This window comes from Lemur catta, chromosome 20, assembly GCF_020740605.2.
Source record: "Lemur catta isolate mLemCat1 chromosome 20, mLemCat1.pri, whole genome shotgun sequence".
In the NCBI taxonomy this organism is placed as follows: Eukaryota; Metazoa; Chordata; class Mammalia; order Primates; family Lemuridae; genus Lemur; species Lemur catta.
In genome coordinates, this window is record NC_059147.1 from 3,658,909 (window position 1) to 3,683,061 (window position 24,153).

At 37.9% G+C, this 24,153-nt stretch overlaps 2 protein-coding genes across 7 annotated transcripts in view; one reads left to right on the forward strand and one right to left on the reverse strand.

The window, feature by feature from the left end:
- Positions 1–8,208, reverse strand: part of ITFG1 (integrin alpha FG-GAP repeat containing 1) — a 279,045-nt gene extending 270,837 nt beyond the window's left edge. Inside the window, exons 1-4 of one of the 2 annotated variants that reach the window (XM_045533358.1) lie at positions 7,866–8,208; positions 6,132–6,204; positions 1,945–2,090; positions 144–201 (exon numbers count right to left, since the gene is read on the reverse strand). In XM_045533358.1, coding sequence (XP_045389314.1) covers positions 144–201; positions 1,945–2,090; positions 6,132–6,204; positions 7,866–8,073 — 485 coding nt within the window. In that variant the 5' untranslated portion in view covers positions 8,074–8,208. The remainder of the gene's footprint in view (positions 1–143; positions 202–1,944; positions 2,091–6,131; positions 6,205–7,865) is intronic. The other variant, XM_045533359.1, reaches the window with a different exon arrangement.
- PHKB (phosphorylase kinase regulatory subunit beta) overlaps positions 7,402–24,153 on the forward strand; it is a 212,607-nt gene continuing 195,855 nt past the window's right edge. For 2 of the 5 annotated variants that reach the window (XM_045533356.1, XM_045533353.1), the window contains exon 1: positions 8,368–8,451. In XM_045533356.1, the coding sequence (XP_045389312.1) occupies positions 8,376–8,451 (76 nt within the window). In that variant the 5' untranslated portion in view covers positions 8,368–8,375. Of the gene's footprint in view, positions 7,568–8,367; positions 8,452–10,623; positions 10,719–24,153 lie in introns of those variants that run through there. The other 3 variants (XM_045533355.1, XM_045533354.1, XM_045533352.1) reach the window with 3 other exon arrangements.

The following is a 24,153-nucleotide window of genomic DNA, read 5'->3' on the forward strand; positions in this document are numbered from 1 at the left end:
TAAATATAATATTAGGCCCCTATCAGCTTTAAGAAAGAGTGAATTTAGTGTCAATACTACTTAGCAAAGTAGTTTCCTATGTGAAAGATTTTATTTTATGTTTAAGTTTAAAATCATCCCAAGAAAAGCAAGCACATACGTACTCCATAATCAGTGGCTCATCTTGAAAAGTCCTATTGAGTATGGTCATATTGTTAGGATCTGGAAAGAGAAAAAATATATATATATATAAAATATACATAAATTAACAGGGTTTTGATATTATTTTTGATATCTACACTTAGGAAAAATATTATTTTATTCTTTTCAAGATTTGTCTCTAAATTATTCCAACTATTAGCATTAATAATACACTGTAAATCTAATTTACATGGACATCAAGCTTGTAAAGATAAAATATTGGGAGGACACATTTTATTATACAATGAATGTACTTTACAACAACTTTCTTTTGAGGCTCCCATCTAAATGTCTCTCAGCCGAGTCTTTATATACACTTTAGTACTAGAGCAATTGACAATGAACAAGGTTTTGGTGTAAAGACATCAATATATGCAAAACTTCCTGACTCTAAAATGTTCATGATTAAATACAAGCAGCATTTTTGCATGTGGTACTCCTTCTTTAAATACTTACTGACTGAATGAATATAAAGTATTTATCAACATTACTGCTTATATTCCCAAATGTGATCAAAAACAAAACTGCATTTGCTCTCCCTGAAATCTGGCTCCAAGGGCAAAGCTGTCTATTTAGGTGTAATTAAGTGGCTTTTGGATGAGGCAGTGGCTTAGGGCTGTAATCCTAGCACTCCGGGAGGCCAAGGTGGGAGGATTCCTTGAGACCAGGAGTTTGAGGTTGCTGTGAGCTACGCTGATGCCATGGCACTCTAGGCCGGGTGACAGAGTGAGACTCTGCCTCAAACGAAAAAAAAAAAAAAAAAAAAATTAAGTGGCTTTTCAGGTAAGACTTGAAGGTTTCAGAGGGTTAGATATGGCAGACTGACTCTCAACCTGTGCTTCAACTTTTTTGTGCTTTCCTGTACTGAGGATACTAGAAAACAAAAATAACATTTCCGAGATATCCTTGTATCTGAGATGCTGAATAAAATTAAGTCTTGCCAAACAGATGCACTGTGAGTTTCAAAGGCATGAGTGAGACAAAGGCTGTGCCTCTGCTGTTTCCCTCTCAGTGCCTGCTCATGGAATCAAGGGACCAGGTACAGCATCCGTTTTGCTGGTGAGAATCATAGCTGGTGCAGCATCATTATGGCAGCTGTTGCCCAAGTGGCCACTTCTGATAGCTAAGAGAGCCAATACCTTCTTTGACGCCTCTGGGGATTGTTCATGAAAGCTCAACCTACAGTTTGTTCTTTAGCCTTCCCAATGATTCTGTAAGCCATTAAAACCCTTTAATAAATCGTCTTTTCTTAAAGCTAGCAAGAGTGGATTTTGTTCCCTGGAATTCACACCAGACCAGTTCTGGGTTTAAAATAAAAATCAGAAAATGAACTTTTAAGAAAAGTTTTTACAGACCAGGTGAGGTGGCTCACACCTATAATCCCAGTGCTTTGGGATGTCAAGGTGAGAGGGTAGCTTGAGGCCAGGAGTTCCAGATCAGCTTGGGCAACACAGTGAAACTCTGTCTTTACAAAAAAATTTAAAAATTAGGTGGGCATGGTGGCCTGTAGTCCCAGCTACCCTGGAGGCTGAGGCAGAAGGATCACTTAAGTCCACGAGTTCAAGGTTACAGTAAGCTACGATCATGCTATAGCTCTCCAGCCTGGACAACAGAGTCAGAACTCATCTCTTAAAAAAAAGTTCTTACAATTACTGACACCCAAGAGTAGTATTTTTGAACTGATTTCAGAATAATATTTAGTTACATTTGCCTCTCATATCCAATGATAAATATTAAAAACTCTTAAAACAAAAACAAATTCACCTAATGTTTGATTTTGTCCCCAGAAGATAACAGCTCCTAATTCACCAGTGGCATGATTTTTGGGAAGGTATGTCAGAAGGACATCCATTTGTGAATCTCCATCATAATCCCCAGGGACTACACTTGTTATCAATGCACTGTGATTCCTAAAAGAAATAAGCATTTAAAAATATCCAGATAAGTTATAATAAAAAGTACATCTCTATATTTCTACTTTATGAAAATATTTTAATTGAAAATCTAAAATTTCACAGAACTGATTAATCTCCTCTTCACTAATATCTCATCATCCCTCATGTATTTATATCTCTTTGGTCTACAAAAGAGTTCAGAATAAACGCAGAATAGTCTTAAGAAGCAAGATAAATCTGAAATATATCAAGAGAAAACTTGTCTTCCTAATATAATCTTTTTATTTAGTTCCTTTGTCAAGGACACCAAGACATTTGGATGGTGTTTAAAATAAATAGAGGCTCATCATAATTAATTGCTAAAACAGCAAGGAATATCACTGTGATTTTGTCAATTAAAAGATATTATTTATAAAATATTTAATTTGGATTTTAATGCAAATTCAAAATTTATAGCGAAAATTAAATAATCACTTTTTACTTCTGAAAGCTCATAGAGATTCACAATGGATAACAAGGTTTTACCAATGGGCAATCAATGGGCTATACGTACATATATACCTAATTTTATATTTTTAATAATAAAATTCTAAAATTATTAAAATTAACCTTGAAAACTTAACATCTTAGAGTTTTGTCATGCTGTCTGAGTGACCCAACCAAAACAATAGGCCTTAAATTCATTTTACATTTAATTCTACTTAGAGCAAATATCAAGACAGCAAACTTCCAATTAGACTATGGATAATTATTTTCTAAATGCATCAGTGGTAGTCCCTTTTCCCTCACACTCAGCAAGGCAAGAACCAAGTAAGTGGTTTATTTATGGAAAATCTCAGGCATTCAGGATTTAAGTTACAGCAGCATGTAAGATTTGGGCCTTATGCTAAAAACAGAAAGCTAATGGAAAGTCTACCAAAGGGACCCTTGCCCCCAGCTCTTCCCTATTCCTCTAATGCCAGCCAGCCAGGAACATACACACAGGCAAGAGATGGTAGACAGGTCCTACCAGGAAAATGTTTCCAATAAGCTCTTTAGTGCCTTATAAATATGAATAGACACCTGCCCTTAAAGAAAATATGAATAGTAAAGAAAGCAAAAACAAGCAGCAATGAGGAAGCTGAAGAGAACACAGCTAATGGAAGAAACAAAAAAAACTTCAAAATTATACTTGAGGCAAGAGAAGAAAATATGTTCATAAAAAAAAAAGAATAACATGTTAGGAGTAAACACCAGTAAGAGAATAAAGAAAACATTGAAAATTAAAAATATGATGGCTAACAAAAAACAATTTAATAAAGGCTTAGAGGATAAAGTTGAGAAAACCTCCTGGAAAGGAAAATAAAACAAAATGACAAAAAATAAAACCCCCAAAACCCAGATAAGATAAAGGAATAAAAGATGAACCCAGGCAGACCAATAACCAACTGATAGGAATTCCTGAAAGGGAAAAAAACAAAAAATTATCAAAGAAATAAGAATATTTCAAAAAGCTCCCAAGAATAGAGGCCTCCAACTTGAAAGGGCCCACCTAACTTCCAGCACAGTAAGTGAAAAGTAATCTACACCAAAGCAAATCATCATGAAATCAAAGCAAAATGGATAAGGAAGAGACTATAGCTTCCAAAATTAAAATAAAACAAGTTACAGTTAAGGATTAGGAGAAAAAGGATTGAATTTTAAAACAGCAACCCATGAAGTTAGAAGACAATAGCTAACTAAAGTGTTAAGAGCAGGTAGAAAAAGTTTTGGACATGCAAGTATCTACCATGTATCCGTTCTCAGGAATTTCTTGAAGGATGCACTCCAGTGAAGTAAACGAGGAAATAAAGACAAACATGGCACAAGATCCAAGAAACAGGTTTTGGGCAAAGAACAGCAAAGGGGAAGCCCCAACAGTAAGTGCAGAAGGCCTGGAGAACGAATCAAGATTGGGTAGGAATGCAGAGGACCCAATGCAGAAAACAAAAATGCATGATAGGTTTATGGCCATTATGATGGAACAGCTACAATGACATTAAGAATATGGACACAGAAAACTATTCAATCTATTTTTTAAAAAGTAATCACTTACTCTGGGGGTAAGCTGTAGAAGAAATGAAATATTGTACACTGCTTGGTTCTGAAGTACATAGAAACCACATGGTTGAAATGTAAACAATGATTACTGATTTAACTAAAAATTATGACATAATTATAAAGATGCTAAATTCTTACCTATGCTGTCAAAAAATCCAAAAGATGAACATTAAAACATAACTCAAGAAATTTCAGAGTAAATATTTTAAAATATGTATATAAACACTAGAAGAAACAACTAAAAGTTTTAAAAGTGGGTGCATCTGAGAGAGAAAACAGGGGAAGAAGGGAGGAAAAGGGTGAAGGATAGTTATTTTTACTTTGAAAAATACTCTAAATTAAAATACAGACAAGAGTTTCTAAATTTTAAAAGTACATAAACAATTAACATTTCATTAATCAAAAAAGAGAAATTGTGATTTTTGTTTTAACTTAGCAGAACCCAAGCCCTTTCTTACAGCCTTTAAATTTCCTTCTAATCTTCCAACAGAAATCACTTCTAGGCAGTTAGTTCATTTCTTGTGTATATTTATCAATTTTTGTTCCTTCCCCACTCAAGCATGCTGACATCCAGTACCCAGAAACATTTCTCAAGAGGGATAAGTTCCTATTCATCTACTTATAACTTTCTTCTCAATGTTCTAATTCAAGTCCATTTTTTTCACAAGTTTGAGTTGACATAAAATATTATAGTTTGAGCACTAATTAGGCCACATAATGACTTCTAAAAAACAGTTTCCTTAGGAAAGTCTTTGATTTTCTACATACCAACTCATTCTGCACATTGTTAACAAGTAGATCTATTTAAAATACTGTTTTCTTTTTTTTCAATGAATAATTATTGAGCATGTACAGTATTAATTATGTGCTGAGCACAAAGATCTATAAAGACGAGCTAATTTGCCCAAGATTACCATTAGCCAGTGAGCACAGTCCAGACTGGAACCCAGGTCTCCTGAATCTCAGCTCTGGATTCTTTACAAAGACATTCACAGCTCTACACAATCTGGCCCAACCCTACCTATACAACTTCCCACTATTATCTTAAAATCTTGTTTTCATCATCTTTCCTTTGCAAAAAGACCCCTTTTCTCATGGGACTGAGTTCAAACTTCTTCTGATATTTATGAATGCTCCCAGTCTGCCCTGATCACATCCTCCTAGTGCACAATTATCCAAAATGTACCTTCCACTTCTGTCAGGCAGATCTTTCCCCTTCTTTTAACAACATGCTGTTTTTACTGTCATCTCTTACAAATGCCGTGTCCCCAAACTTGACAGCTTCACCTAAATTTTGCTCATACTAAGGTCAAGCTCAAGTTCTATGACTCCCTGGAAGCTGCCACTTTGGCCTGCACTGACCCATCCTTTTTGAATTTAGACAGCAATCAATTCTTGCTTCTTGTAGTTTCAATACTGTGTTGCCTCACTATCACTGGGCGGGTCACTCTTTTGTGCAATTACAACCATATTTTAGAAAAAAAGACCTATTATTTGAACAATATTATAAAAATTCAGATAATTTCAAAAACTTGATTAGAATTCCTTCAAAATCAACCTTAAAAACTCAACAGCTATCAGTTAATAAACAAAAACATTAGAACAGAGGTCCCTGATCTTTTCCCCACTGCAAACTAGGTTCCCCACTGCAACACATGGTTGACATGAGCCTCCTGAGAGTGACCTGCTTCCAACACATTCAAGAAAGCGTATTAGACTGCAAGGAAATGAAGTGTTTATACAGGACCAGACCCGATTCCACTCAAATTTATTTATTTAAAAATAAATCATTTTTAAACTCTGGTACTTTCACTATTTTTCCTAACAAATCACTTGCTACTCATACCTCCTAGGTAATGGTTTTGTGTTACAATAACACAGGTAAAATTGATTTCAGAGACAATCCAACCAGCTATTGCATATCAATTATCGTGCTAATGACTAAGGTTTTACAGAAACAAATCTATTTGTACTTACTTCAAGGATACCTTTACTTTAGGTTTAAAATAAGGTGCATTCTGGTCTGCCAAAAAGACGATTAAATCATTTCCTAAAAGAAACAAATATATGATATCAGAAAAATGTTTCCTGGTTAGACATCCAATCGGTGGTTACGAGAAGCCTTCTGTGCACTGGTATCAACAAGAAAACTTTTACTCTACCCCAGTTCTTCTGCCTGCTCAAAAATAGTCCCACCAGCTAACTGTATATCACAAGTTCAATGTTCAAAGCAGCAGAGAAATAAGAAAGATCAACATGGAAAAATGTAGTTGATCAAGACAGACTGAAGCCAATGTGTGTGGATTCTGCCATGAGTCAGAGTAGCTGACTTAAAAGAACCATATAAAGAACATGCCTTGAAACTACATGTCAAGCCTTGTCTTCCCTAAAGCTAACGCTGCCCCTTATAAGGCTGTTTAGTTCATCACACAGATGCATCACACCAAGGATGCAGGAACTCCCACTGTACACATCTGATGACAAGGACAAAAGCATGCAAGCAGAAAATGCTGAATCCTCCAAGACACTCCTCCTGTGGCTCCTATGGAACCATCCCCCAGGTTAATGCACTGTTGAAGTTCAATTAGCACTCATTGGAATGACCTTTGAAATTGTTCAATCAAACACAGGCCATCTTTAAAGTCAAGGAGATTCTCTGTACCCAGTTTGGATGGAGTAGCTACAGGTTTGGCAGTATGCTGCAAAATGGGGAATCATACAAAGATTGGGAAAATATCCTGGGTCCACAAGAGGCTCTGGGGTCCTGGCAAGGGCCCTAAGAAGTCTGGGTCAGGATTCTATCAGTCAAGCTCTGAGTCTGCTTTACACTTCCTCTTCTTCCTTCATGGCCTTGACCTTTAAAGGAGCCTCTACTTCTGTGGGTACTCCAGAATGCTAAGACCCCCTAATGCCCACTATCAGCATCAAGACCACCTAAGATTAGTTTAGTCATGGTCAAAGCAAAGAACTTCCAAGAACCAAAAATTGGCAAAGAAAGCAGAGATCTGGAGGACTAGGGTGGTGACCAAGGTGAGGAAGGTGTACACAAAAGAATAGGCAATTCAGGAGGGAGGAGAGTCTGCTGTTTGAGAATGCCTCTTCAAGAGGCTCTGGGTTTATCAGTGGTCCCTGCAAAATGCTTGCGTGAGCTGTTTAGTGTTTAGGGCCTTGGAAGGGCACAGTAGCTTCAAAGAAAGCCGGTGCCCTGACAAAAGGAGGGGAGGGTAAATTAGGCAAGTGGGGAGGCAAGGAGAAGTTCCCTATGAGAAGAAACTATCAAGCTGCATGTTTTCCTGTTCATCGAAGGGGAAGGAAGATTGAAGTAAAGCAGAAGAAAAAGAAAAGGCCTTGGGAGAGAACGTGGAGGCAAGCTACAAAGACTTCTGGGAATCAGAAAGGACTTGGGATGGCAGGTGATTCCACCGGGAGGAGGTGGTGCGTGGGTGAAAGCAGCGGGATTCTCTGGGAAAAAACTGGGGTGCTGTCATGGCTTTTGGGGGTAAGTCAAACTCTAAGGTGGCCAGGTCAGGACCTGAGGTTGGAAAAGGTGGAGAAAAGGGGCAAGCTGTCAAGAATGCCGGAGATAAAGGAAAGGTCACAGGGCTGCGAGAAAAGGACCGGGAAATTCCGGAGGACCGGCTACCGGGGCAAGGGGTGCGGGGAACACCGGGAGGGGCACACGGACAGAGGGAGGGCCCGGCGAGCACTGACTTTCCCGCAGCACGAAGAGGTCCGTCTGCTTGTCGGAGTTGAGGTCTCCGAAGGCCGCCAGGGTGCCCCAGGCCTCGGCCCCGAAGAGCTCGCCTGTGACGTTGTGCAGCGCCCGCGCCGGGGCCGGCCCGACTCCCAGCAGCGCGAGCCCCGCAAGGAGCGGCGCCAGCAGCGCCCAGGCCCCCGGCAGCCGGCCCGCCGCCGCCATGGCCGCCCCTCGGCGCCGCCCGCCGCCCGCGCCGCGCTTGACGGCAGCCGCAAAGCACGGCGCCGCGGCTGAGAGAAAAGGCGCTCAGCCCGGTGCGCGTACGCGCCGCCGCCGGCCCCAGTCTCTCTCTCTCCTGGGACCGCTCTTCTGACGCTAGAGAGGCCGTGGAGCCAGGGTCAAATTCGCTTTCGCGCTCACTTCCGGCCGGCGCGCCTCTCGACAGTGTCGCGCGGAGGGCGGGGCCGGGAGGGCGGTGGTGACAGGCAGCCGCGGGGGCGGGGGCCAAGGCGGCTGCCGGGGCGATGGCGGGGGCGGCGGGACTCCTGACCGAAGTGAGCTGGAAGGTCTTGGAGCGAAGGGCTCGGGTCAAGCGCTCAGGTTTGGCTGGCTGGGGCGCCGCCCTCTACCCCTCAAGTACCTTGGGCGGGAGGCAGGTGGGGGTCCTGGAAATGAACCTGTGCCCCTCGTATTTTTCCTTAGAAAGCAGGCGGCGGCCCCGGCCTGGCTCCAGATATCTCCCCTTTATTTCTAAAAATCAGATGGCTGACCCAACTCCACTCTGTGTGTCCTCCAGCTCTATTTTGTGTGTGTACCCCTCAGAAAGTAGGAGGCGGTCCCAACTTTGCTCGGAGTCTTTCCCCTTAGAAATCAGGCGGCGACGCATTCCTGGGAGAGTGCGTCCTCCTTATGCGTGTTCCTCTGTACAAGTCCGATAGCTTCATCAGATCGAGTCAAATGGGACTATGATCTGACCCTAGAAAGCCGGCGGCTGCTCGTTGCCTTATGTCGTGTATCCCCTGTTACATTTCCCTGTAGCTCCCTGCTGTAGCAGAAACAGAGAGACAAGGCCTCAGGTCGCGAAGTGGGTCAAGCAGAGCGGAGTTAGGGCTCAGAAGGAAGCAGTCTTCTTCCCTGGCCACGTGGCCCGAGGTCGCTTAGTTTCCACTTGTGGCTCCCAAGCATGGCCAGGAAGGTCAGAAGACACCAGTGCAGGCGGTTATAACAGTTCAAGTGTCCTGAACTGACTTGTTCAAATTGCTCCATCATGACTTTCAAGTTAACACTTGTGGCTGCTGACTCCTCCGGGAGCTGGTATTGAAACTTCCCTTATTCCTGGCTGGCTGGATATAGTCTTGAACAAAAAGTGTGCCTATAGACAGGAAAGGTGGTGGAATGACAAGCCAAATAAGGACTTTCCCTTTTAAAGGATTGGAGAACTATATGTTATTATTGGGGGACATGGAAGGCATTGCCTGCGAAAATTAACTCTGCATTTGAGTTGGCATTAAGAGATTTTTTTTTTTTCCTCAGCTAACGTGCCCCCATTATGTTTTGGGCTTTCCTTATTTATGAAGGTCTTAGTTGTACGTTGTGCATATCGACTTTTTTTTTTAATTGGAGAAAGTATCTAATTTCATAAATCACATACCCAATCTTTGTTGCCAATTTCATGGTTTTTATACCTTAAAAGAAGTTCTGCATTTATTTACTTAGTCTTATAGTAAAACTACCACCTACAGAGTATGACAGAATTTTACTTTAACAAAAGCAGTCCTTAGTACATCTTAAAACCAATAGTTACTTGGAATAGTCACATATATTTTTGTTTCACACTTTTTCTTAAATTTTTTTTGTGTTTGATATGGAAACATTGAGTTGGCTACTAACAATGTGGCTATCAGGGCTATAAAAATTGTTACTGGATTAATTATGTCTGGACAAAGAGAGTAACCAGAGTTTTCTTACAGGAAACTGAGCGCTGCTCCCAACGTATATTTTTGCAACATTTCTCTTTTCTTTTATCAAGCACATAGAGTTTTTCTTCTTCATTCTTTGTTTTTTTCTGAAATGCATGTCATGACAGTAAGCTTTGAAAACTACTTCTCTTTTCTTAACTGAGAAAAAATTTAAGTTTTAACTGTTGTTGAATGCAGTTACTTAAATCCAGTTTCATTTGCAAAGTAGTTAAATGCATATTATCAATGTTGAATATTCTATATGTTTACATCGTAGTAGTAAAAGGGATGCCAGTTGAAGTCATTCCTCCAAATTCATAGTTATGTTTGAGGTTTAGATTCTTATGAAAACCTTATGAAGTATAGGCGATAAAATTTCTTGAGCGAATCATTTACTTCCTGTGTCATTAAAAACAATCAACTTGATTCTGTTTGTTACTTTGAAAAGAATATATAAACGGAGGTTTGTTTGAAAGTGGACTAACCTGACTGGGTACAGACTCCTCTGCAGGGTTCTGAGCATTGTTACATAGTAACATGATCACTTCACTGCACATTAGAGGATACTACTCTTACGTAATGTTTAATAAGTGGATATTATATATTTCCTGCTTCATCCATATAAGCAGATATAATTTGTCAAATCAAAGAAAATCAAATTTTCAAGTCATAAAAGAGAAAATAAAATTATAATGATCCTCAATTACTGCCTTTGTTGCATACTGCATCATGTTAATAACTGCTCACACTGCTTTCAATTAATCTAACATTGATTGCTTCTAACCTTCACTAACCAGTTTTAAAATTGCTGTAGTTTAGCCTGCAACGCTTATGATTAGAGTCAACAATTTGAAATGGCCAGCTCACCTGACGCAGTCGTCTCCTCTTCACCAGCTTTCTTAAGGTCTGGTAAGTGTGTAGACCCCAAAAGGGTCACTTGGTAATTTTAAATACCTGTGTTTCTGAAGGTTGATGTTACCATAACATATCAGATTGGTTTTATTTCCTCGTTGGTGAGCCCAGGCCTGACCACCATTTCTGCTAGTGTTAGCCTTGGGTTTGCATTGTTTGGAATGTGGACTGTGTTTTTTGTTGTGTGGGGCATGAGGACAGAGAGTGGACATTTGTAAGCTGTTTCACTAGGGGCAGTTCCTTAGTGTATGGGAGCCTCAATTTTAAAATGGGTACATATGTTATCTTCTTAAATGATTTTTGTCTTCTTTCATAATGGAAGTAAATTTTATGTATTAGAAATTTTTGGTCAACATCCCACTTATCTACTCTTCGTCAACTCCCTATGGGGTAGGTATTATCATATATGTTTTCACAGATTGGAAGAACACTTGCCCCTGGTCCTGAGACTGTTCTAAGGCCATGTGCTTTGTGCTTTATCCTGTGGCTTCTTGGTGTAAGGGCTGGAGTAGATGTTGGCACAGTGGCTCTTAGACTGTTGTGCTGATGTACCGCTTTGAGAGCTAGATTAAAGCTGTGGAATTGCTCCTCAGAAGAGTGCACATGATTTTAAAAACAATTTCTGTGTGGTTCACGGACCCAGGAATGACATAAATAATTCTCATCAGGAACCAGGCCTTTGGATGTATTGAGTCTCACTTTACAGAAGAAGAAACAAGTTTTGTTAAGTGGCCACATAGCTTAAATGAAGACAGAAGCAGCCTTTAGGACCTTTCTGTATGTTTTGACCCACCTTGCGCCATTTTAAACCTGTTATATGTCAGAACACTCTGGAAGAAGCCTGTTGGTAAGAGGCTACTTTGTCTCTAATGTGTTTTAAACAGAATATTCAAACCTTAGGAGTCATTAACAGCAAATGTAAGATGAGCACTCCCAAACAGTGAGAGTGAAAGCTCGTTGGCTTCACCATAGCCATTCAGAAGTAGTTCCCCCTTCATTTCTATTTATACCTGTTTGGCAAGATAGAGGAGGAAAATCTTGAAGAAAAGAAATAGGAAACAGCCTAAGGAAGAATCAAACAGGAGAAAACAAAACTTACACTTTAAGGAATAAAAATAATTCCTGTCTTTAGTTGTCATCAGCTAAATAACAAAATATTATATGAAACAATGCCAATTGATTTCTGATAGTACTTTTGAACTAAAGGAACAAGAGAACATATATCTCTGGACTGCGTTTTCTTTCTTTATAAGCACCAGGCTTTGTGTTCTGTCTTGGCTTTCCTGCTAAGTGTTTGTTGGGTTTTCAGCACTAACTAAGTCATTCAGTAGGAATGGGGAAATAGAATGTTAAGATATACTTTTATGCATTAATAGTACTGGAAATTTCTAAACTTAAGAACTGTGCTTTAATATTACATCGAGTGTTTGAAGGCATATACAAAAAACTTTTCTAGTACCATGCCATTAAGTTGAAATTGAATGCACCAAGAAACAAAATAGAAAAATACCAAACTTCGGGGTTGTAATTCATTTTAAAGAATGATTCTTTATGAATTACTTTCAATATTTATACTTTTTTTGGAAGTTCCCCTAAGCAGAACTATAAAGAAATACTTAAAAGTTTTATCTGTTAAAATAATAAATACCCAAGTGGTTTGTATTTATAATTTATTTACTAATTTAGAAATACTGCATTTATGTTGGAAATGATTTTCTTTCCTCTATTGTAGTTCCCTGGGCATTATCTTTGTATGAGAGTGTTTTCTTGCTTGATTTCATTTAACGATAATTTTAAAGCATGTCCTGGGTTCACAGCTGAACTTTTTACTGGTACTTTTGGCTAGAAACCATCTAATATTGCCAAAAATTAGTTTTCAACATACCTGATTTGTTTCATGTATTTTAACCTTCTTTATTCCTCCTGGATGTTTATGCTTTTTATTTTTTCTTTGTTTCTACTGTTTATTGAATTTAGCTTGAGCCCTGCATTTCTATGTGTGTGTACTTGAGTTGTGCTTTGACTAATACTGTATTAGTATGTGTTGTGGTTAACTGTAATATGTTTTGACAGCTTAAGTTGAAAGGGAGATCTAGATATCCAGGTTTTCTTTAAAGAACCTTGGAGTAAAATGTACAAGACCGTGAATTTATAAAGAAATTAAACAGCCCAAATAAATTAAATAATTATTAGGGAAGGAATGTGGCATTCAGTACCTCAGATTGCTTGTATTTCTCATATGACCACTATGGTTATACATGCAATATATTAAGTTAGAGTTGAGCAGCTCTAACGATCACCTTGGCATTATATTTCAACTATCTGGGGTAATGGTTGTGGTGTATTGTGATGAGGTAGTAAACGGCTTGGCATTTTTGCCTTTACTCTTAAATGACAAATATGTTAAGAAATTATTCCTTATTAAAATGAATCATCAGCTTATGTCTATCTTGACTCCCTATGTTTATCAGCATCTGGTAAAGTGGGTTTCAACATGTGACTTGAGTTTTTTCCTTTACTTGTTTCTTTTTACATTCTTTGATTAATTTTCTTTTATTTATTTGATTTGATGAGTATATCAGTGCCTGTATCTCCTGGTCAAAACTCAACTTTTTGTTTTGCATCTCTGACGTTATTCATTTTAGGCATTTATATACCAGCATTGTTTTTAGCCTAATTTAACTGTTAACTAATCAGAAAGATTCTTGTGACCTGATGAGGCCATCGGCCGGAGGCTTCGGGACTCTTGTGGGTCATTGCCCCCTTTAATAGCCTAATGAAAGAGTATGCATTTTGTGTTCAGTTACACCGGGATCTAATCATGGCTCTGTTGTTTACTATCTATTTTATCTTGATCAAGTTACTTGACATCCTTTTGAGACTCAGCTTCCTGCTCTATAAAAATAAGGATAACAAAGCCTACGTGGAGAGATTATTATGAGGATTAAACAAGATATTATATGTAAAACACTTGATATTTAGTAGTTGCTAAATAAATTTTATTTATCTTTCCTAAAAATATGTCTTTTATTATTGCAATATTGCTGATGTGTATTAAAGAGTATGGACTTATATACATGCAAACATGGTTACTTATCTCTCTCATTTTTCTGTTTACCCTCAAAGTAGCCATTTGATTAAGAAACATTAGCTTGAATCAGATTACCAAGAATCGAATATTAATAGAGCTGTGCTATTTAACAGTCCATTCCAATTTGTAAATTTAGCTCTCATTTTCATCCCATTTTTGTCAATAACCACTACAACTCGTTTCTGACAGTTTCCATGGAAACTCCTATCAGCTAGCAGGTAGAGTAGTTGTTATTTTATGTACAGTTAGAAGACATTTTTGTTTTATGTTGGATATGTAATGGGCTCCCTTCATGTGTGATGGAAATTTCAGAAGCACTCATAAATTGTATACTGCTTGGAGCTCAGATCTCTTTATTAGCTTGTACCCTTTAATCTTATATGATTTACGAAATAGAGGCCATATGATATTCCTTAACTCTCTTGGCATGAAAATGATTGACCTTAAAGCTTACTCTCTTTCTATGTCATTATGCCCAGCAAAAATGTTGCTTCAGATTTCATAAGTGCAATGATTTCATGAAGAACACAACAGCTCGTCTCACTGCTTTAGATGATTACTGAATACTCACATTGTACATTCTAAAAGCTATTTTCCTCTTGCTGATTTATCTTCAGTCTTTTGTGAAATCAGAGAAAGAGTAAGAGTAACTCCCCAGAATGCCTGCTTCTAATCCACGTGCCTACTGAGCCTTTCCAAATGAGTATGTATATGATGGACATCTCAAATGTAACCTGGCCAAAACAGAACTCTTATTTTCTACTCCTATTCCTATCCCAAACATGTTCCTCCTTAAATATTCTTCATCTCGGTAAACTAAACCATTATTCTTCCAGCTGCTCAAGATAAAAATACACGGGTTACTCCTCTCCTTCCTTTACCCTTTTCATTCAGTTAATCTGTAAATCCTTTCTACTCCGTCTCTAAAACACATACCAAATCTGTCTGTTTTTCTCCAACTGTCCTCCTGCCTTCCTATTCCAAGCCACTTTTATCTCTGGTCTAGACTACTGAAATATCCTGGTTTCCTATCCTCACATTCTTGCCTCATGCAATCTGTTCTTTACACAGCAATGAGAAGGCTCTTTAAAAAAACATAAGTCACCTCATGTCACTTTCCTACTTAAAATCTTCCCATTGTATCCTTCATTACCTTAGCATAGAATCCACACTCTCTTCCCTTGAGTGACAGAGCCCCAGATAGCTTGGCTCTTGCCCGCCTCTCTGACCTCCTCATGGAATGCTCCTCCTCTTCTCCGCTGTTCTCCAGCCATGCTGGCTTGCCTTGGGTCCATGAGCAAATGAGTAGTAGCTGTTCGCTCTGCCTGGAAAGCTCTTCATACTGCTGTTTGGGTAGCTTGTTCCTTCTGGTTGTCTTTTAGGTTCTGATCTTAGATTCAGGCCCCACAGAAAGGCTTTTTCTGCCCACCCAATTTAGTGGCCCCCCCAGATGCATCATTCTTAATTTTAATTCTCTGCAGTGTTCCTCTTACTATTTGATATTTTTGGCTTTCTTGGCTTTCTTGTCTATCTTCATCTACTAGAATATAAGCTATATGAGAGCAGAGACTTAATCTATTTTGTTCACTGCTGAATCCCAGAACCCACAAGAGTAGCTGGAACGTAATAAATATTTGGTAAATGATATTGCTTAGAAAATACTATTATTTATCACACCTGAGTCTCTCCTGCCCCTTTTGAGAGACAGTGTCACAATGTAGTTATTATACAAATTTTAAACTCATACAATTAGGCTCAAATACCAGTATTGGTACTTACTAATTGTGTGGACTTCTTTTGCACCTAATTATACAGCACAGCTAATAGTATGTCCCTCATTAAGTTCTTTTTTGACAATGAAATAATGTCTGTGAAGTACCTAATGGTGATAGTAGTAGTACTAATAATAACAAAAATGATTTTCATGTTAATAATGATGACAGCAGTGACAACCTTTTAAGCAGCTAATCTTTCTTGAGTACTTAAAATGTGACAAGCAGTGTTCTAAGTGTTTTACATCTAAATCTCACAACAATTCTTTGCTCTAAGTACTATTACTATCGTCTTTTGAAAAAATCAAAACACAGACATAAAGTAACTTGCTTAAAGTTACTCAGCTAGTGAGTAACAGAGCTACTCCGGCAGAACCTCTCCTCCTGACCTCTGCTCTGCTGCCTTCCCTGTCTTCATCATCCGTAGCGCCTAGAACTCCATAAAAAAATGGCAGTGATTACTGTTTGCATCTTGGTGATGCTCACTGTTCTTTCATTCATTTCAAACTAATTAATGTTTATTCCCTGATGTTGTAGGAAGTTTGTAGTACATAATACTGCTCTTAGAGAGTCATAGCCTGGTGGAACTTTATGCAGAGCTCAGGTGACCAGTGCTTTTGCAAACGTGCAATCTCTCTCTCTCTCTCTGCCTCTCTCTCTCTCTGCCTCTCTCTCTCTGTCTCTCTCTCTCTCTCATCTCTCCCTCCCCGCTCTCTCATCTCTCCCCACCCCGCCCCCTGTACTTCTCCAGTTGTTTGCTACTGAACTTTGCTGCCTGTGGCTATCACCTCCCATTACACCACCTCCATCGTCAATGTACACTGCAAGTTGCACCTGGGTGATTTTTCTGAAATGAAGAGCTGCTCTGTGACTGCCTTACTTACCACTCGTCAGCTCTCCATCCTCTGCGGGATTGTAGGGGGAGACTTCAAGGAAGGCCCCTCTGGAAATGGCATTTAAGCTGTAGGAAGAAATAAGAACCAAGGGAGATGCTGGGGTACGGAGGCAGATTCTAAGCTAAGAATTCTAGGGCAAGATAGAACTGGGTACTTAAGAAGCGCAGAGGAGGCCACTGTGAGTGATAGGAATGCGTGAGAGGCTGGGTGGGCAAGGTCTTGAGAGCCTTGAGGAGATTTGGATTTTATTGTAAGTGGAAGGGAAAGCCATTGAAAGTATGAATTAATGAAGTTATGAGACCTGATTAATATTTTATGGAAATCCTCTGGCTATCCTGTAAAAAATGGACTGGAAGGTGATGAGAAGGCAGGGAACAGCCTCATGGTAGAAGCCATGTGTTACATATCTCTTTTTTTAGTACCTAGCACAGTGCTAGGTGCATGGGACGCTCAGTTCTTGTTTAACAAGGAATGGCTGTGAAGGCTTGGATATTGACTGTGTCATCGGTCTGGATTCAGAAAATGTGGCCACCTTGATCACACCTTAGAACCTATCTACCGTTTATGACATATCTGTGACTCAACAAACTAACTTTCAGAATGTGGCCCATTTAACACAGGACAATTTCCTGTGTGTTTATATATTAATAGTAAAATCTTTAGGATTACAATGATCTCTGTCCATATTTTGACAGCATATTGACCGTTCTGTTTCTGAGGAATAATCTACAAAGCTGCACAAGGTGCTTGATTCAGGCTGAAGGGTATATGTAGACATTTGCTTTACCTATTAAAAGGTAATGTGTTTATAGAAGTTATAAAGGTTTTTGTTTTTACTGGTAAACACTTATGCAATTAGGACATGTCTTTGTGGTTTTGGGGGTGTCTATTTTCAAATCCCTGATTAGAAAACAAATAACAAAAAATTTTAACCACATATGTTATTGTTATATACTTAGTCTTGTAAAATTGGTAAATGCTTTCTAATGGTTCATTGTAGCTTTCTATAATGTGTTTTTAATAAATTCACACTTGTTCTCATTTTTGTCACATTAGGCGTTAGCTGCCTTGATTAGAAATGGTTTTAAAAAGGTAAAAAATTTGTTGCTGTTTATTTATTTTACTATTTTCCCCTTTTTTCCTATATACTTTTAGTTTCTTTTTATCAACAAAAATATGACTACTTCTTAGTCCTTTAAAAAATTATTCTTCATTTTTAATTTCTTTATTTCATAGCTTTCTTCTCTTTCAGTTAATATTTCACAAATTTTCTTGAGAAGTTGCCTTGTATAGACAAACAGATGTGGTATCTAAACATTAAGTGACTTCCAAAAACCACAATGAGAATCTTCTCTTTTTTAATGTTATTTTTAATTGATAAATAATAATTATATATATTTATGAGATACAACTGATGTTTTGATATGTGTTTACAATGCAGAATGATTAAATCAGGCTAATAAACAAATGCATCCCTTCACGTACTTTTTTTGGTGAAAACATTTAAAACGTTGTTTAGCAATTTTGAAATAAATGATACATTATTTAATATAGTAACTGTTCTGTGCAATACATCATTAAAGTTTATTGTTCCTAACTGAAACTTTATACCCTTTGATCAACATTCGAGAATCTTAAGTGTATAATTGAAATTGGTCATTTGTATAGGTTCTGATATGTTGTTGTATGTCACATGCATTATACGTCATTAATTTTTAATTTGTTATATAAAATCTGAAAAAGCTGATTATTTTACTCCCTTTGTTATCAATAACTTCACAGTGTTTACATGGCTGTCCTTTTGGGCCATTTAAGATTCCAGTCATGTAGCTCAGGACTGAACTTTGCAAACATATAGGCCCTGGTCATGGAGATGAACATTTACGCTGTTACTTGGATAATAGATCAAGTGTTATTACTAAAGCTATGACTAGGGACTGGAAAGAACAGGCACGGGGTCTGGGATTGGGCAATTGACCTATGGACAGTTCATCATACATATTTAAGCTTCCTGGTATGTTTTGAAAACGTGCTCATATTAGGTGCTTAACTTGTATTCTTTATTACATTTCTGTCTTCCTCCAGCAGTTGAACCACTGAAAAATTTTCTATATATTTAAATTCATTTTTGAATGTGGTTACATTAACTTTGTAAGCTTAGTTATAAATAGCTGATGATTGATTAGAGTTATAAATCATCAATATATCAAAAAGAATAAACCTGGCTTGTTTTGACTTCAGTCAGTGGACTATTTTTTCCATGGGGTTTTCAGCTTGCAGGGTAGTTTTGTTTATTTTTTATAATTCATATCTAAACTTTTAATGGCCTCTGTTTTAGGATGATTTCCTTCTCATCTTTTTTTCCCTTGCCTTCTGAATATGTTTCATGAATTTCTACCCATGTAACTAAATAGCAGCTGTGCAAGTCTAATTCTTCAAAAATTAAGGGAAAGGAACTAAACTTCTAAATTTTTTTTTTTTTTTTTTTTGAAACAGAGTCTCACTTTGTTGCCCGGGCTAGAGTGAGTGCCGTGGCATCAGCCTAGCTCACAGCAACCTCAAACTCCTGGGCTTAAGCGATCCTACTGCCTCAGCCTCCCGAGTAGCTGGGATTACAGGCATATGCCACCATGCCCGGCTAATTTTTTCTATATATATATTTTTAGTTGTCCAGATAATTTATTTCTATTTTTTTAGTAGAGACGGGGTCTCGCTCAGGCTGGTCTTGAACTCCTGACCTCGAGCGATCCACCTGCCTCGGCCTCCCAGAGGGCTAGGATTACAGGCGTGAGCCACCGCATCCGGCCCTAAACTTCTAAATTTACTGTGATCTTTGATGTTAAATGTTTTGATATAAATATTTACTGATAATATTTTGAGAATGGAAGTTTGACATGTCTCAAGCAGTAGTATACTGTCTCTCTTTTTCTCTCTTTCTCTGTAGCTTGACCATAGATCCTGCTATCTTAATATAGGTGGCCTTACTAGTTCCTCTCTCCTTAAGCAAAAATAATATATTTAACAAATTTTAAACAAGACAGTATCGTATGGTTAAATGATTCCAAAGTGGGCAGCACTGTTAGGCTTTGACCAATTTGGTTAGGTGACTTTATCTGCAAATTCACAGAAACCTGAAGCTCTAAAGAAAATGCACTGTGTATTATGAGGCTTTGCTAAGCATAGGAAATGGAGCCATACCCCATTGGGTAACATTTCTCTTAACTCAGCAAACTTTCATGCTTCCAAATAATCTTTAAAAATATATCTTATTTTAAAATTAATTATTTAAAAAATAATCTTATTTAAGCATAATTTCATTTGGTATTATGGTAAACATTGATAGAATTAATCATTTCTGTTGATGTTCTTTCTGCTTTGACAGTTTTTTTCATTCAAATTGAGCCTCTTTTAAATATGTCTTATATAGACATGTTGATTTTAAATGTAAGACCTTCCTTTTGTGTTAAACAGCTTTTACATACTTTACTGATAACAAAAAAGTTTTCATGTTAAATATCTTTAATACAGAAGTATTTAAAATAAGAGCTTGTGTTTTTAATTTACGTATTTCTGAGGATAACTATTTTTGCTTTGTGGAATCTTTTTATATGAGTTTTTATTTCTTATTTATATTAGTTCAGAGATCCTTTTGTTTGGTTATGTTATCTTGTTTTTGTGGAAATATACAATGAAGCTCAATTAATTTGTTATAACCACTTAATCCCAATTCTCAATAGGTTTGTAACTTTGATAATAATCATTTGCTCATTGACCTCAGGATTAAAAAAAGAATCCTACCAGGGTATAAAGTTAATTATTATAATTTGAAGGAATAAAATCTATTTGAGGGTTAGAATTTATCAGTGCACTCTTTCTTCCACTCTATTTCATTATATGATACTGATATTTGTACTTAAGACCTATGCCAAATTAAGTTTTTACTGTCTGTTTTATTTTACCTTTTAAATGTTTCTTGAATATTTCCTCCCCTCAATATCCTTGCTGTCACTATCTTAATTTAAGGCCCTAGGATGATTGTTTTGACCTAAACTAGACTTTTGTGCCTAGCTCTCACCCCCTTTCTGGCAGTCCTTTGGCCTGCCAACAGACTTATCTTTCTCAGATTTGGATCATAAGATGCCCCGGTGGCTCTCCATTATCTAAAGGATAAAATGAAAATCTGAAATCTGCTGTTCAGCATCCTCCACTGTTAGACTTCTGGCTACCTTTCCAGCCTCCTTTCCTACTTACATTCTCTGCTGCAGCATTATTAATCTACCTGCAGCTCCCAGATGGGTCATTCTCTTTGTGGCTTTTGCACCCTTATCATTAGGTTCCCTCTGGGTTAAATAGCCTTTCTCTGTAAGCTTGGTGCACTCCATAATCTTTTATTCTGCTCCAGTGATCTCTTGTCTTTGCATATTTTCTGACAGCTCCTTTCTCTGCATCCTGGATTTCAATTAATCGCTCTACGTGTTCCCATGACACATGCTTCTTTTAGCTCTGATGTCACTGCATTGCTATTAGATAATTATATATCTTTTTCCATTACTAGGCTATGAAATCCTTCAAGTCAGGCAGTAGGTCTGTTTCAGCTTTGTATGAATAGCCTCTGATACAGGGCTTGGTGCTGGTGGCTCAAAGTTGAATAAGAATAAAAATGGAGGCCGGGCGCGGTGGCTCACGCCTGTAATCCTAGCACTCTGGGAGGCCGAGGCGGGTGGATCGCTCGAGGTCAGGAGTTCGAGACCAGCCTGAGCAAGAGGGAGACCCCATCTCTACTAAAAATAGAAAGAAATTATCTGGCCAACTAAAAATATATATACAAAAAATTAGCCAGGCATAGTGGCGCATGCCTGCAGTCCCAGCTACTTGGGAGGCTGAGGCAGAAGGATCGCTTAAGCCCAGGGGTTTGAGGTTGCTGTGAGCTAGGCTGACGCCATGGCACTCACTCTAGCCTGGGCAACAGAGTAAGACTCTGTCTCAAAAAAAAAAAAAAAAGAATAAAAATGGAATGAATTTATCATGCTAAAAGGGTTAGTGCAATTTTAATACAGAATGAATGTCTACATGGTAGGAAAAAAAAGTTCCTCTACTGGTCAAGTTCAAAAAAGAAAAGTAATGAGTGAATCAAAATAGTGACCCAAGTATGTAATAACGTTATGACGTGGTGAGAGCATGCTTGATTGTTCTCTTCAACTGTAGACGGCATCTCCAAGGCCAAACTGCATGGTTTGGATTTGCCCCTTGCTTAAAAACCTCGAGCAATTCTTGTGCACTGATTTTTGCGTTCCCTAAAGGGAAAATGGAAGAAATCCCGTAGATTATTCATCTACCTTATTGGCAACATGTAAGTCATCAGTAGCATGTTTATTCTTTCACATAGATAGAGAAGGTCAGTGCTATTTAATGGACCCTGTCTATCATAGCATAGACTATGATACCTAAGACACCAAGGTACCTAAGACACCAAGGAATTTGAACATGCCATTTAAATTTCAGGAATATAATATTGAAAGAGTAAAATGATATACTTTTAAATAAAGTAGGGAAAAATTAGTTTCCTAAATCTTGTCCTTTATAGTAAGTTTCAAAAGAAGAAGTGATATAAAATCTATTTTTAGAAAAGTCTTAAACATGCTAGATAATGCTCTACAGAAAAATCTGTTTTTACTTTAGACCTCCTCAGATCAGGGTCTAGCAATTATTGTGGTTATAACTAACAAAAGAGAGCTCTTTTTATTCTTGTGAGTTGCAGTTGTCTTGAACTAATGTTACTGAAATGGAGATAAAAGGTAGTGACATTTAGGTAAAGGGCAGATGCATCAAGTAATATGATGATGGAAACAGGTCATTTACGTGGCTAACATGGAGAAAGTACAACAATCAGTACTGGAACTGTTTAGAAACACCTTAGTATTTTGGAGAAAATTATCATTAAAGCAATGTTTCTGATTTAAATATTACCTTGGAAGCAAGTTATATTGCTGTGTACCTGTATTATTTTCATAAGAAGAAATGAAATTTTTAAGAGAAGACCAGAAAGAATGACTATATACTCACTTTTTTGTTGTGCTTTACCTGACACAAAGAAACAAATGGTATTTCAGTGTTAAAGTCCTAGCTCTTCTACTTGCTGGTAGTGAGACCTTGGATAGATAAGTCACTAAACTTTTATTTTTTTATCTTTAAAATGGGAGTAATAATAGTAGTTACTAGTGTTATTGTGAGGATTAAATGAAATCATTGAATATAAAGTTGTCAGCATAGTACTTTGCACAGTAATTTGCACAGTAAATGCTCAAATACTACTAGTTGTTTTTATTAGAATGCTGATAATAAAGCTATTATGATATTATTCATTACTTTTTTGAACCTTTTGGTTAAAATGAAATTTGTGTGTTTATATTTAGCATGTTGCATAGTGACAGCTCCTATTAAGAGTGTATTCTGAGAATACTGATGAATTATAGTAGCATAAAGGAATGTCCTTGTCCAGGACAAAGAGACCAAAATAATGAATGTAAATTTTTAAAAAAATATCAGACTCCTGACTAGGGAGTCTGGAGATCTTGTCTCTGGTGTTGGTTCTGCTTTTAACTAGCTCTGCATTCTTGAGACAGTTGTGAATTTCTTCCATAAAATAAAGAGCTTAGATCAGATGCTTGTTAATATTTTTTTTTCTGGTCCATCATTGACTGTCAAGTGAGTTAGGAGAGAATATTTATAGGGTTTTAGGGCCTGGGCTGGGTGATTTGAAGGCAAATCTTACGAGATGGGGAACTGGTTGTGATTGTGCAGAGCTGAGTTGATGAGAACAATAGCTTTGGATTTGTCAGTGCAGTGATGCAAGTCAAGGGTCCTGAGGAAACCCTTGATAAACAAGATGTTAGTCTTGATATTTAAGTTTGTTTAGTTGATTCATGGTGTTTTTAGGGGTTGTAGAGTTAATTTTCCTAAGAGAATAAAGCTGCTTTTTAATTTCAATCTCTGACTTCTTCGACATTTTATATCCTCTCTTCTTCCCTCCCTTCTCTATTTTTTTACAAGGTAGTACAACCTCTGTAGAGCCCTGGATCTCCTTAAAATGCAGATTCTACGCAGCAGATCTGGGATAGGGCCCAAGAACCTGCAGTTCTAGTAAGCGTCTAGGCAAGGTCCCTGCTGCTGGTAGACGGCCTGCACTTTGGGGAGTAAAAGTCTACCTGTAGGACCATAGGTTGTTGAGCAGCAGTCCTTTGTAATATCCTGGTCTCTTCTCTGTCTTGTAATTTAGAATGTAGATCTCAGGATCTGCAGTAAGCATCCTCCTGTTCCAATCTTGAACTTAGTCTTTGGATAAATATGTCATTATGTGCATCCCTGATTCCCATTGGGCATAAGCCCACAGTTAATGGGTGTGATCCATGGCTGTTTGTGCAGCCTCCTTTCACTGGTATGGTTCTCTGCATCTCCTGGTTTGCTGGTCTTCTCCCGCCTCTGACTTCTGGCCTGGATTTACCTGGCCCAGATCTTTTACTCAGCTGAGTCCATTTCAGGGCTTCTGATTTTAGCCCATTGCTGTAAATTAATAGCATAAGTTAAATTTTCCAACAGATGCTATTGGAAATGACTGTGTAGTCACATCTCTTTCTAGTCTCTTTACCGTATATGATTACAGTAATTATATTTGA